The sequence below is a fragment of the Microtus pennsylvanicus genome, chromosome 1 (genome assembly GCF_037038515.1).
Source record: "Microtus pennsylvanicus isolate mMicPen1 chromosome 1, mMicPen1.hap1, whole genome shotgun sequence".
In the NCBI taxonomy this organism is placed as follows: domain Eukaryota; kingdom Metazoa; phylum Chordata; class Mammalia; order Rodentia; family Cricetidae; genus Microtus; species Microtus pennsylvanicus.
In genome coordinates, this window is record NC_134579.1 from 205,649,664 (window position 1) to 205,663,196 (window position 13,533).

General features: G+C 45.8%; 1 protein-coding gene across 1 annotated transcript in view; it reads left to right on the top strand.

Moving 5' to 3' along the window:
- Mthfd1l (methylenetetrahydrofolate dehydrogenase (NADP+ dependent) 1 like) overlaps positions 1-13,533 on the top strand; it is a 185,809-nt gene that overhangs the window by 15,856 nt on the left and 156,420 nt on the right. Inside the window, exons 6-7 of the mRNA XM_075949714.1 lie at positions 1,063-1,163; positions 1,981-2,117. Coding sequence (XP_075805829.1) covers positions 1,063-1,163; positions 1,981-2,117 — 238 coding nt within the window. The remainder of the gene's footprint in view (positions 1-1,062; positions 1,164-1,980; positions 2,118-13,533) is intronic.

Consider the following 13,533-nt stretch of genomic DNA (forward strand, 5'->3'; position numbering starts at 1 on the left):
TTTTTAGTTAAACTTTGAGATGGGGAAGGAATTGTAGCTGTTGGATACTTTTTTGTGGCATGCCATGGTATGATGTAAGTATCATAGGTTAGTGAAGGCCACCAGTCTGCAATGAAGGTACAGTGTGTCTGCTAGAATAAAAGCTCTGTTTTCTTATATGGAAGCCTGGGAAATGCTTTTACCTGTAGAAGAAACAGCGGGGTGCATTTAAGACTGCAGGTTCTAAACAGATTTATAAAGTTAATCTCCTGTCTAGTGTATCCTTCAGCAGCTGGATCAAGAAGCTGGTACCTCACTGAACTACACTGGTTTCCTCTACCTCATCGTTTCCCTATGACAAGGGTAGACCAAAACAAGGGTTAGAACATTGTTTTGTAAGGGCTGGGGAGTATGCAATTCAGTGGAAGAGTGTGTGCATAGGTAAGGCACTTGGTTCTCCAGGAGAAAGATATGGATGGATGGATTGAATGGTCGCATGGATGATAAAAAACCTCCAATTCTATAGCAGTTGTGAAGGGAGAGGATGCTGGAGTGGACCAGGAAGCCCCCAGGAGAGAAGATATAGTTTCCAACCTTCCCTACAAGGGGAGAATCAAAGAAACCTTCTGAAAGACGTTTTTCTGTTACCAGTCTGGGTAGAGAAAATTGTGTTGGCAAACAGTTGAAATTTTTTGTTCTAGATTTGAGTAGGAAAAGGCACACAGAAGCCACTGATAACACATTTGTGGTTTCTTGTTTTCCCTTAATTTCCCACGGAGATAAATACCGAAGCCAAGTAGAAGTCATCCTTCCCATCTCTAGAGTGATGGACTCAATCCTGAGTTCTCCAAGTGAACAGCTTGCTGCAGCGTGTCAGGGTGCTGCAGCCACTGAACGTGTCTCTGGAGGTGTGGCGTGCAGCCCTGCGTGACTTTGTGCTGGGTCTGCTGAGTTTTCTGCACTGTTTGAGCAGCTGACATCTCGGCTGCTCGTCCATCATCAATGCTCTGTTGTCTGGGACCGATGCCGTACATCACCACCAGGTGACTTGTGACTCACTTGTCCTCTTTCTTTCCGATCCAGGGTGACTGACGTCAATCTGGGGAAGCTGGCGCGAGGCAACGCCCCTGAGTGTTTTGTTTCTCCTTTGGCCAGAGCTGCAATAGAACTTGTTGAGAAATCAGGTCTGGTGGCCCCTCCTCCTGGAATGGTCTATTCTGTGTTTTGGGGGTTTTGTTTGTTTGTTTGTTTTTTGATGAGGATTTGTTACTGGCAGATTCGAAATGAAATAAGAAGAGAAATGCTCTTTTCTGCTTACTGCTCATTAGATAATTTTTGAAAATAAGGACTTGTTGATCTCAAAGTGCTATTTAATGGCGACTTTATTTCTCTTGGTTCTTATTAGGGGATGTAAATAGACTAATTGGAAGCATTTTCTAATAAATACAAATGAACATTAACATTTTAAACATTAGTTTCTCTCAAGAAACAATCAAAATAACCACAGCAAAAACGATTCCTAAATTATCAAACTTGTCATTCCTTAGGTATCAGTAAGTCTCACCTCTCATTCCTCTCCAACTCCTCTTAGACCCCCTCCATCTCAATGTCGCTTGCAATTTCATGTTCTTTAAGAAAAGAATCCACTGAGTGCAGTTACTGTTGCCTAAATGTATATGGGCTGTTGACTGTCTGCAGCTTCTCAACTGGAAGAGGGGCCTTGGGAGCCCCCATCCATGCTGGAATATTGACTAGAATCACCTTGCTCAGACAACCACAGCTCTCGAGAGCTCATGAGCAAAGCTGTCTGTCACAGCTAGAAGATTCTGTTTGGCAGCATTCCTTCCTCACCTCTGTTTCTTACCGTCTTTCTGGAGTCCCTCTTCTGAGGCGTTCCCCAAGAAAAGACGTGCTTTCAAAGGTGTTCTTCTTTCAGTTAAAGCTATCTGGGAGGAAGTTTCTGAGGTGTGATTTTAATATTGAGTTCTCATTGGTTGGTAGGAGTCACCTTGGATGGAAAGAAGGTCTTGGTGATAGGGGCTCGTGGGCCCTTGGAAGCGGCCCTGCAATACCTTTTCCAGAGAAAGGGGTCCATGACAATGAGTTCCCCGTGGGCAGCACCTCAGCTCCAAGGCAAGGTAGGTCTCACCTGCGACTCTACGGCCTTGAATATCTGGACTAGAAAAGAAGAAAAGCTGGCAACATGTAAAGTGAACACTGAGCAGGGAGTTAGGGAAAGACCATGGGAGATCTTAAAGGATGAAGATAATGAAAGAGCCGGGCAGGGGTGGTGCACGCCTTTAATCCCAGCACTCGGGAGGCAGAGGCAGGCGGATCTCTGTGAGTTTGAGGCCAGCCTGGTCTAGAAGAGCTAGTTCCAGGACAGGAACCAAAAGCTACGGAGAAACCTGTCTCGAAAATCAAAAAAAAAAAAAAAAGAAAAAAAAAGAAAACTAATTCCAGGAAAGGCTCCAAAGTTACACAGAGAAACCCAGTCTCGAAAAGAAAAAAAAAAAAAGATAATGAAAAGCAAATCCTGTCACGGTAGCTCATTCCGACAGTCACATCATTTGGAAACCTGAGTAGTTCAAGAGAAAGGAGCTCAGGGAAAAATGAATTCAAAAAAAGAACAATTACTAATGGGCAAACAAACACTTATGAGAGATTGTTGATAGAGTCCAAAGTTGGATCTTGAGAAAGATTACAAAAAGGGTACACAGTTAGTCAATGTAAGAGAAAAGAGCCCCAGCGACAATAAGAAAGAACAAGACTCAACTACTGTCCCAGCTTCATTTCCGTTGCTGTAACAGATACCCGGACAGAGCAACTTAGGGAAGAGGGGTTTGTTCGGCATACAGTTCAGATTGCAGTCTGTCACTGTGGGAAAGTCGAGGCAGGAACAAACAGCATCAAATGCGTAGTCGAGAACAGAGAGAATGAGTACTCGGATCCTTGCTTGCTTGCCTCCTGCTGGCTTTCTTAGAATGTTCTGGACTCACCTCTTCCCTTCTGCCTAGGGAATGGGTGCTTCCTACAGTGGGCAGAGTCTTCCTACATCAGGACAAGAAGTGAAAATATGGTCACAGAGTGGGGGTGTTTACAGCCAACATGTAGCTGGTGGTTGCTGTCTTATGAAAGACTTAGAAATCAATAAGACAAAAATAATTGATAGAAAAATGGCAGATGGCCATTCATGGGCCATTCATGGGAATGGGGTGATTCAGTGACGTGCGGAAAGCCGCCCAGCTCCTTAGGATTTGTCAAGCCCTACCAGCAGTAATTAAATAGTGACAGGTATAGATACTGACAAAATTGTAGGAAAACAGGAGCTGACATGTTGCTGTAAAGACTTCAAGGTTTTGAAATAGGCTCTTTGCAAAGTCCTTTAATAGAGTTTAAGGTGCTTTTTGACCCTGACATTTTCCTGTCTGAATATATCATAGACAAATTCCTGGACATACAAACAAGAAGACATGGTCAGGGGTTTGGGGAGATGGCTCAATAAAAAAGTGGTTGCCTAGTATGCACATGACCCTATAAACCCAGCACAAAACAAAACAAAAGGGAAACGCACACACACACACACACACACACACACACACACAATGCTCACCTTGGAATACCAGAGAAAGGAATTGGGTAATGGCTGGCATGGGTACTACTATGACTGCCTATCTAGTCATGGGTACTACTATGACTACTATTTAGTAGTACTAGGTGACTACTAAGTTCTGGAGTCTTTGACATGACTTTGAGAATGAAGGAAGGGAGTGAAAAGCCTTCACCCTTCACCTTGGGAGGGAGAAGTGAATGAGATGCTTTCCAGCCCCTGCTGAGGACTTTTCTCCTCCCATCTCAGTTTCTGGTCCTGTCCTGCCCTCTTCAGCTTTCTCTCAGAGTTGGGTTTGGGTATTTGCCCCAGTGGGATCGTTTCTAAGGCCATGAGTTTTCACAGTGCGGCGAAGGCCATCAGATCACATCCCTCCTGGATGGTGTGATGGCCGAAGCAGACAGTTGGTCCCTGGGAGGCACTTAGCAGGCTACCTGCCTTGTAATTAGGGCTCAGTGGTTTTGAACAACCAATCTTCTCATTCTCTCTTCTTCCCCTCTCCTTTCTTGACTTACTGAGTTTCATGTGTTCTATGTTTAATACATTATGGGGTTTTGTTTTTTTTTTACTTATATGTACTGAAAAAAATTGCTAAGCATCTTTGGTTGAGTTCATCTATGTCCGAGCTGGGGGAACATAAATGAAATAATATCTGTTATAAAGGAGGAGATGGTAGATATGTGCTCAGCTGGTAGACTGCTTGCATAAAGTCTGGGTTCAGTCCTTAGGCAGCATGCCCGGTGGTGCCTACCTGCAATCCTAGTGCTTGGTGTGGATGCCGGAAGATTAGAAGTTCAAGGTCAGAAGCCGGGCGGTGGTGGCACACATCTTTAATCCCAGCACTCGGGTGGCAGAGGCAGGCGGATCTCTGGGAGTTCGCGGCCAGCCTGGTCTACAAGAGCTAGTTCCGGGACAGGAACCAAAGCTACAGAGAAACCCTGTCTTGAAAAACCAAAAAAAAAAAAAAAAAAAAAAAAAAGAAAAAAAGAAAAAGAAAAAAATTCAAGGTCAGCTTGGGCTTGAGACTCTGTCTCAAATTAAAGAAATAAAGCACTGCCATCCATACTACTCATGAGCAGCCGTTCTGGAGTCTACGACTGGAGTATAAAACTGGAAAACAATAACCAACCATCAGCACTTAAATTAGCGGTGGTTGTCAGCTGTACTCAGCACAGCACAAAGTCCTGTATTAAACAGAAGGGACTTGGTCAGGCATGGTGACATGCGTGCAATCCCAGCACTCAGGGGGCTGAGTCAGGAAGACTGCTTCAAGCCCAACCTTTGTTGTTGTTTTTTTCTTCTTCCTCACTTTGTTATATAGTATAAAATTTGAGTTTAGGAAAACTGTTTATTTATAAATTTTACTTGAGACTTTAAAACTCATTTATAATTTTGACATTAGAGTCTCTCTTTTAAGAGAGGAAGTGTGTGCTTCTCTTTACTTTTTATGAGTGTTTTGCCTGTGTGTGTGTGTTGTGCACTATATGCACGTGATACCTGCAGAGGCCAGAAGAGGGCACTGGAGTCTCTAGGACTAGAGTTACAGATAGTTGTGAACCTCCATGTGGGTGTTGGGAGTGAAACCCAGGTCCTTTGGAAGAGCAAAAGCAGCCAGCACTCTAAACTGCTGAGCCACCCTTCCACTTCCAAGCATTTGTTTATCTTGAGAAATGGATTCAAGCTCAGGAGTCCTGCTATTGGTCTGTTTTCTCAGTCTGTTTTCTCAATGAGTGTCTATTATTATTATTATTATTATTACTACTACTACTATTATTACTACTATTATTATATCTTTCCATGTCTGAGCTACTTTGTAAAGCTTCTCAGTTTTGAAAACAGCAACGAACAAACACATCGACTGTGACAGATATAGCAGAATCTTGATTGGCAGTTTGAGTTCACATTGTCTGTGTGACTAGCGGGGCCTGGCCGTGTTCAGCAGAAAAATCTCACGCCAAGCCACTCTTGAGACTGTGCCGTCCCGAGTAGAGCAATGGCCTCCTGACCTCCTCCGGAACTTTCTGCTCTTCTTTCTTCACCCTGCCCGAGGTGAACATCTCTGTCTGGCATAGCTTTACCCTCTGAGCTCCCCACCTGTTAGTCACGCAGTAGCCCATTTGGGGCATCAGATCTAGTGTGGCATCCCTTGTATACAGCTGCCCTTTGCTTTATTTAATAACAACCCCGTAGCATGAAAGCTGTGAAGATACTAATTTGGATATGGTAGAGAAGCCAAAAGAGAAACTGAACAGTTTCCTTGGGGTGAAAACCTGAAGGTTGTGAGGGTGCGTATGGGCCTATGAAGGGTGTGTGTGGACTTATGGGGGTCAGGAACCCACGGGGGTCTTGGAATATACTCCTGCACCGGATATACTGAATGACATCTAAGAATACATATTACTCATGCTAAAAGATGGGGAATGATGGGCAGGTTAGAGTCCTGCATGGAAGGCAGGGGCTCCACCCACAGCTGGAATGGTGGCTTGGCAGCTGGGTCCACCTGATGCCATGCTTGCTGATTTTAAGACAGTTCAGGAATGTGGTCTTGGAAGGGAATGAAACCCATGTGTGTTTTTAGTAGTTACCACATGGGGGCAGCCTACTCAAGAAAATTCAAGAACAATTATTTTGCCCGACCCTGCCCACCCTCTCTTCCTCCCTCCCTCTCCCAGAGCCAAACCTTGTGCTTGCTTAGCTTGGCAGCCACTAAGTCACGGCCCCTATTTTGCACTTGAAAACCTAGAATTTTTGGTTTGGAAGCACTGGTGGAAGAGGAAAATAAGCCTTGCCCCGCGCTGAACAGCTGTGGTGGGAAGCGAGAATGCCTTCACCGGGCTGAATGTTTTCACAGCTGTCCGGAGACTTTGGCTGGTTCTATCTGTATTTTTGAAAAACAAAGACTTTTTTTTTAAAGCACTTTTTCTTATGAAAATAAATCACCTGAACTCTTCTGTGGGATGAAGCTCATCCCATCTCTGAGAGGAGGAGTCCATAGCCATGGTTTTTCTAGAGAATCTGGAGATGGTGAACATCCATGTTTTCGCATATCTCAGAAGCTTCTGTTAATAATTAATATGCATTTTTCTCATAATTTCTTCACGTTACAGCAGCGTTGTCATGCATCTGAGATGCGTGATCTTAGCTAAAAGACTGGGAAGCAACGCCATCATGGCTTTGCTGCTTTCACTCTTTTGTGTGTGCGTGTGCGTGTGTGTGCGCGCGTGTGCGTGTGCGTGCGTGTGTGTGTGTGTGTGTGTGTAGACCAGAGCACAGCCTCAGATGTCAACCTCAGGAGCTGTCTGTCACTGTCCCGGAGTTCACTAACTAATCTGAGCTGGCAGACCAGCGAGCCCCAGGAATCCGCTCATCTCAGCCTCCTCGGTGGAAGATTACAAGCCCATACCACCTTGCTAGATTCAAACACTCAAACGTATGAGCCTATGGGAACCATTCTAATTCAGACCAGCACAAAGGCCTTCTACAGGGCTAGGCACAAAGAAGCACTAAGCTCATGAACCTGAAAAACTTAGGAACCAACTCAACCTGTCTCCAATCTCAGGCATTTTGTTATAGTAACTGCAAATGAACTGATATGGATAGTGACGATACCTAGAATCTCCAGGGGGTGTGAGCATGACGAACTGAGATTTGACTTCATGGCGCCTTAGAGAGACCAGAATGGACCTCTGTTCGGTAGCTTTATTTCTTACTCCCATCGGAGTATGTCACTGAAAGTTATGGAATTTGCTGACTCTTGCCATGTCTGTTTCAGGTGCGGTTTGCATTTCCATAGGTATCCCGCAGTGGTTGAACGTTGTTCATATCTAATGAGTGTACACCCAGGTCTTGGCCGTATGCATCTGCGTAGAGCTGAGAACCCCTCTACCCACACCCCATCTTTCTCACTGTCCTCCACACAAACCTATCTTCCCAGGCCCCTGGGCAGCAGTGATGGAGCAGACAGACAGTCTATATCCCATGGTAGGGAATTCACTGTGACTGAGTGGTCCCCTCTTTCTCACCTTGGTATTCCTCCCATCTGAGTGAGACGATGCTTTATCTTGAGTGTTTGTGTGTCAAGTGGTACCCTGTCCTTGGGAGAAAAAAAAACGCAATTGTTGGGCATCATGGAGCTCTACTCCCTTGAGAGTCCCATTGAAGTCATGGTGAAAGCGCAGCTGGGAGATACTACTGGAGTAGCCTCCAGCTGGGATGAGTCCCGTGGATCCCAGCCGCGCAGTGAAGACGTGCTCTAGATATCCGAGATGTGTTTGAATTTAATTTACTCCGACACTCTCATTTCTCTTCATTTCACGGAGATGCTTAGGAAACCAGTACTTACGGAAAAGAAAGAAAAACACGGGCCTTTCTTTCGTATTTGAAGGCTCAAAAGTGTCTGGGATTTTGGAGCAGACCCTCGTTATCACAAAGTTTACACTTAGCGCACAGTGTGCCTAATAAAAGGGCTTGAAAGTGAACTGGGAATTTCTAAGTGTATTATGTCGTGTGCATGAAAGACTGGGGTAGCTAGAGCTCCTGGTCTTCCAAGTGGGCTGGGTCGTCGAGTTATATGAGTGCTGATCTTTCCACACTTTAGGACAATACTGTAGACCAACAAAGGCCACCTGTGAGTCACCTTAGCTGAGTGGCAGGTCACGGTGAGTTGTGTTGTCCCAGTGATGTCAAGGCTCGACAGGAACTGTCCTTGTGCCCATAAGGTGAGGAAACAGGTGCAGGAGAGGCTTTCTGGAGACTCTAAGTTATGAACAGATACTTGGGGCTGGAAGTGTTAATGGCCCAGCAGTTAAGGGTGTGTGCTGCTCTTGCAGAGGACTTAGGTTCAGTTCCCTGTACCTGACATTCTCTTCTGGCCTCTGCAGATCTGTGCACACATGTGATGTGCAGAAACTGATGCAGGTACACGCACAGGCTCATCAATAAACAAATACATCTTTCTGGGAAGTACAAACAGAGGTTTCTCTGCCCCACCCTGTCCCCCAGCTGCTTCTAAATAATCCCTCAGAGGCTTAAAATTAATTATAAACTGTTTGGCCTATAGCTCAGGCTTATCTAACTAACTCTTGCATTTAAATTAATCCCTTTCTATTAATCTTTGTATTGCTGTGTGGTTGTGGCATTACTGATCTGCTGGCATCTTGCTTCCTTTTTGGGCAGCTGGCTGGGGTCTCCGCCAGACTCCGCCTTTCTCTCTGTATTTTTAGTTTGGCTTTCTCACCTGGCTTCATTCTGCCTGTCTACAGGCCAAAGCAGCTTCTTTATTAACCACTGAAAGGAAGACATATTCACAGTGTACAGAAGGCTTATCCCACAATAGGGAAGAAAGAAGCTACCACGTTTTCCTCTTCTGTGCTTGCAACGCTTCTTCCAGATTCTCGTGTGAGTCTGATCTCTGAATCCAAAGCACTGGCCAGCTCAGCTGTGGCTCATCACAGTGAGCAGGGCCCAAGCCAGTGGTCTTGGATTGGGTTTACTCTTGTATCCATCCAACTCTTTACGATTCCTGAGACAACCTTGGGAGATAGGCAGGCTAATGTAGACTGAATGCGACTCCCTCCCCTAGACCTTGGACTTGAGCGGCCTTCCAGGCTCCCTTCTAGGAAACTGGTGGGCATCCTACGATGTCATGATTCCTGTCCTGTGTGGGACGGGCACCGTATAGAGATGCAGAGCCAACACCTAGCTTCCCCAGCGTGTGTAATCGTGGACCCCTGGGGTGCTGGCTGCTCAGCTTTCTTTGACAAAGTGCATTCAGATGTTGGCTTCTAATCTTTTCGCTCTTTCTCCTGCCTGGTCACATGACTTGTCAACACCAAAGACGGAGCTGATTGGAGCTTTTTTTAAAAAGCCAAAATATCAGACTGTGTTGAGAAAGGGATTCATGAGAGCACACCGAAACGGATAAGCATGAGGTCAGGTGGAACCGTGTAAATTGGCAGATTGATTAGCCTCAGATGGTTCCGGATGTAAGCCGAGACACTGACATGGGGGAGAAATGGCATACTGATCTGATCAGTTTTGTGGGGCAGATGTAATGAAAGCAGCGTCTGTCTCCACCTTCCCCTTTACAGCTGCCCTCATTTTAAATGCCCTCCCTATGTCCCGTAGGCAAATTACTCTGATTTCTGTCTTGATGCGTTATGCTGCAAATGTTCGAACTCGGAACGCGTTCTCACAGACATCCTTAGAAATGGTGGTGTAACGATCCATGGGCTCCGTAGGGCAGTTTAACGGATCAGAAGTGGAATCGTGTTGCCAAGGTGCTCATTCTCTATGGGAAACCTGGCTGAGGGGTGAGATGTTCCTCCAGACTGGGGTTTTGGTTCAGCTCTCAGGCAACCCGTGTCACTTTGTGGTCACCTGTGATCAACTGCACCTGTACCCTGAGTCACCAGAGTCCAGGTGTGGAAGTGGGGCACAGACAGCACAACCGAGTGCCCTCTTCAGTCCTGCTGGATTCTGGGGCTGTGTCCTGAAGAAAACAGGCTGAGGATGTCCCCTTCAGTCCACTACACACGATTTGTGTTTCCCTTCTCCGATGGGCTTTCTGAGATCCGTAGTGGTAGGTGCACTCTTGTACATGATCTGTGGTGTAGGTTTCACCCATTTGTATAGAGAGCCCTTTCCCCGTCTTTTGAATTTGTCTGTCAGTCACTAGAAACCAGGTATTAGGCTCACCACAGGCCTGGATCCTGACCGTCGCTGGTAAGCAGAGCCCAGGCCCAAGTCCAGGGGATGTGACATCCTTCTGCCATGTGTCTGGATTCTTCAGCTCTCAGGGGAACAGCTAAGGCCCAGAGAGTTCCTCCAGGAGAGCAGATGTGGAAATCTGATCCGTAGATGTGCGGTGGGAGGTTGGAAAGCGTAGATGCCAGGAGATGCCAAGCCTCGTTCCCCATCGCACCATCCATGTCGCTGAACTCGAGCCTGCTGTGTGCCTGTGACATGTAGTGTATCCTGAGGCCCACCCTCTCCTCCTCCAGAACCCTCACCACAACACACACGCTCTGCCTCTCCCTCTTGCTCTCTCTCACTTTCTCTAGTCTCCTTTCCCTTCCCCATCCTACCATTTTTCTCAAGAGTTTGAAGAAAATAATTATTTTTATAAACTTTCAAAGCATATATATTCCTGAATTTAAGGCTGTGTTTTCTTCTTTTTTAAAAAAATTCATCTCCCCTGACTTTTAGGGTATTGGGTGGTGGTGGTGGTAGCTTCTGTGTGTGTGTGTGCTTGTGTGTATGTGTGTATGTGTGTGTGTGTGCTTGTGTGTGTGTATGTGTGTGTGTGTGCTTGTGTGTGTGTGTGTGTATGTGTGTGTGTGTGTGCTTGTGTGTGTGTGTGTGCGTGTGTGTATGTGTGTGTGTGTGTGCGTGTGTGTATGTATGTGTGTGTGTATGTGTGTGTGTGTGCTTGTGTGTGTGTGTGTGCTTGTGTATGTGTGTGTATGTGTGTGTGTGTGTATGTGCGTGTGTGTGTGCGTGTGTGTGTGTGCGTGCGTGTGTGTGTGTGTTTGTGTGTGTGTGTATGTGTATGTGTGTATGTGTGTGTATGTGTGTGTGTATGTGTGTGTTTGTGTGTGTGTGCTTGTGTGTGTGTGTGTGTGTTTGTGTGTGTATTTAGGAGGGTCTCATTTTGCCCAAACTGACCCCACACTTGCTCTATAGCAGCGATCTTCAACATGTGGGTCCTGACCCCTTCGTGGGGGCTCAAACATTCCTTTCACAATGGTTGACTAAGACCACCTGCATATCAGATATTTATATTATGATTCCTAACAGTAGCGAAATCACAGTTACAACGTAGCAATGATAATAATTTTTCGGTTGGGGGTCACCACCACGTGAGAAACTGTATTCAGGGGTCACAGCATTAGGAAGGTTGAGGAGCACTGCTCTGTGGCCAAGGATGACTTTGAGCTCCTGATCTTCTTCCCTTTACCTCCCAAGTGCAGGGATTATAGATGTGTGCTCCCACGGCTGATGTTAAGGAACCCTGGCTTCCTGCATGCCAAATAAGCACAATAGCAACCGCGCTTCATTCCCAGCCCCGTCTAACGTGGATGTACGAAATTCACTTCTAAGGAGATTAACTGTCTTCTCTAGCGTTCTTGGACACAACTGAATAGCCTAGATACGCACCAGAGCGATGAAGTAAGAGTTGAACTCGGGCAAGCTGAGGAAAAGGAAGGCCGTTTATTAGCCTTCAGGGGCTGTTGGTAAATATGTAAGTTTAATTCTCTGTTGCCCGTTCGGCTTGCAGCCATCCTGATTTATGAAATAAGCCTGAAGGTTTTAAAAGCCAATAATCTGTTTTACTGATCACAAGAGAGGGTAGACAACAGAAACACACACGAGTCCTGCAAGGAAAAACATTCTCCCAGAGTGAGGTCACTGGGTGGGCACAGAACGGGGGAAATACCTTTGTTACGACTCTCATCCTCTTATCTTGCCAAAGCCTGACGCCATCTGAATGAAACCATCTGAGGGGCCTGCCATTTCAGAGTCGTTACAGCTCCTCCCGTGTTCCTCGCTTTCTTACTGCAGGAAAACGTGGCCGTCGATTCGTCGATACACAGCTTAGCCGGATGGTATTTGCTCAGCTAATTTCAGATGAGATCTGGCACGTTCCGGGCTGTCTGGCCCTAGATTCGGCTACTTTTAAATCAAATGTTAAGCATTCTAAGTTTTAAATTTTTATGAATAGATGGGGATTCTGCTAATGAAAACTTGCACCAGCACGGCTCTCCATCCACAGTGTGCACACGCTACTCCAGGAGTGGTTGCTATGGTAAAATTACCCGCCAATTCCTAGTTGCCAGAAATGCAATTTTGGTTTCTAGATCATGTAACCACCAGGAATGGTGTAAACCTCAACCCTGCCCTTTTCCTTCTCCTGCAGGGCCATCCCCTTCCTTCCTAGCTCCTGTGCCAGACCATATTTCCACCCTTAGCTCCCCTCTCCCTGATTAATACCAGCGCCTCCTAAAGTGACCTTGGGACTCTTACTCAGCCTTCTCACTCTTCCTTTACTCTGTACGGGGTGGGCCCCAGCTGACTCCCTCCTTCCCCGCTGCTGCCTGACCAGTTTCAGTTCCAGCCCCCAGGTCCAGTCCCCTTAGATGTCTTAGTATCTTATGGGTCTCCTCCCTCCTACTGCCCATCCCAATCCCGAGACAAATCTCATACAGCATAGATCAGTCTGACCGCTGCTGTGATTTTGTTACATTTTTAGAATTATGTTTATTCAGCAAGAATGAAACATTTTAGAATTATACCTTAAGTGGGGCGGTGGGAGCGGGAGGGGCATGTGTTTCAGTGTTTTCAAATTTCTGGCTTGTTAATCTTTGAGATTCAGGGACAACAAAAGAGTAGCCTAATACATTTCAAAATTACTAACTGCAAGGATCCAAGTTGACAAGAAGGCTCTGGTGACAGGTCTTCAAGCAGCAAGGAGTTTCTCATGTTTCTTGCTGCTCCAATCACTGGAGCAAGGAAACAAAGCCAAAGGAGCTGTCCGTCAACACAGGAATGGATGGTGAAAGTCTGGTACATATAGACTGACTAGCTCTAGCTCTAAAGAAAAACCAAGTCGCAACGTTTGCAGGAAAATGGATCAATTTAGAATGTATACAATTAATAGAGGTTGCCCAGTCTCAAAACAAACAAACAAACAACAAACACACTCTCTCTCTCTCTCTCTCTCTCTCTCTCTCTCTCTCTCTCGTGCAAATTCCAACTTATAAGGCACACATGTATATGTGTAAACAAATGTATGTACAACTGTTAGAAAGGAGAACAAGAAACGATAATCTTTAAAAATATAAAATGCATGCTGATCATTCACAAAGTGTATATAGTATACTTTGTGGGGTCCCAGGCATGCATTACCAAGACCTAACGCATTTTCACTGCAGAATACGACCTTA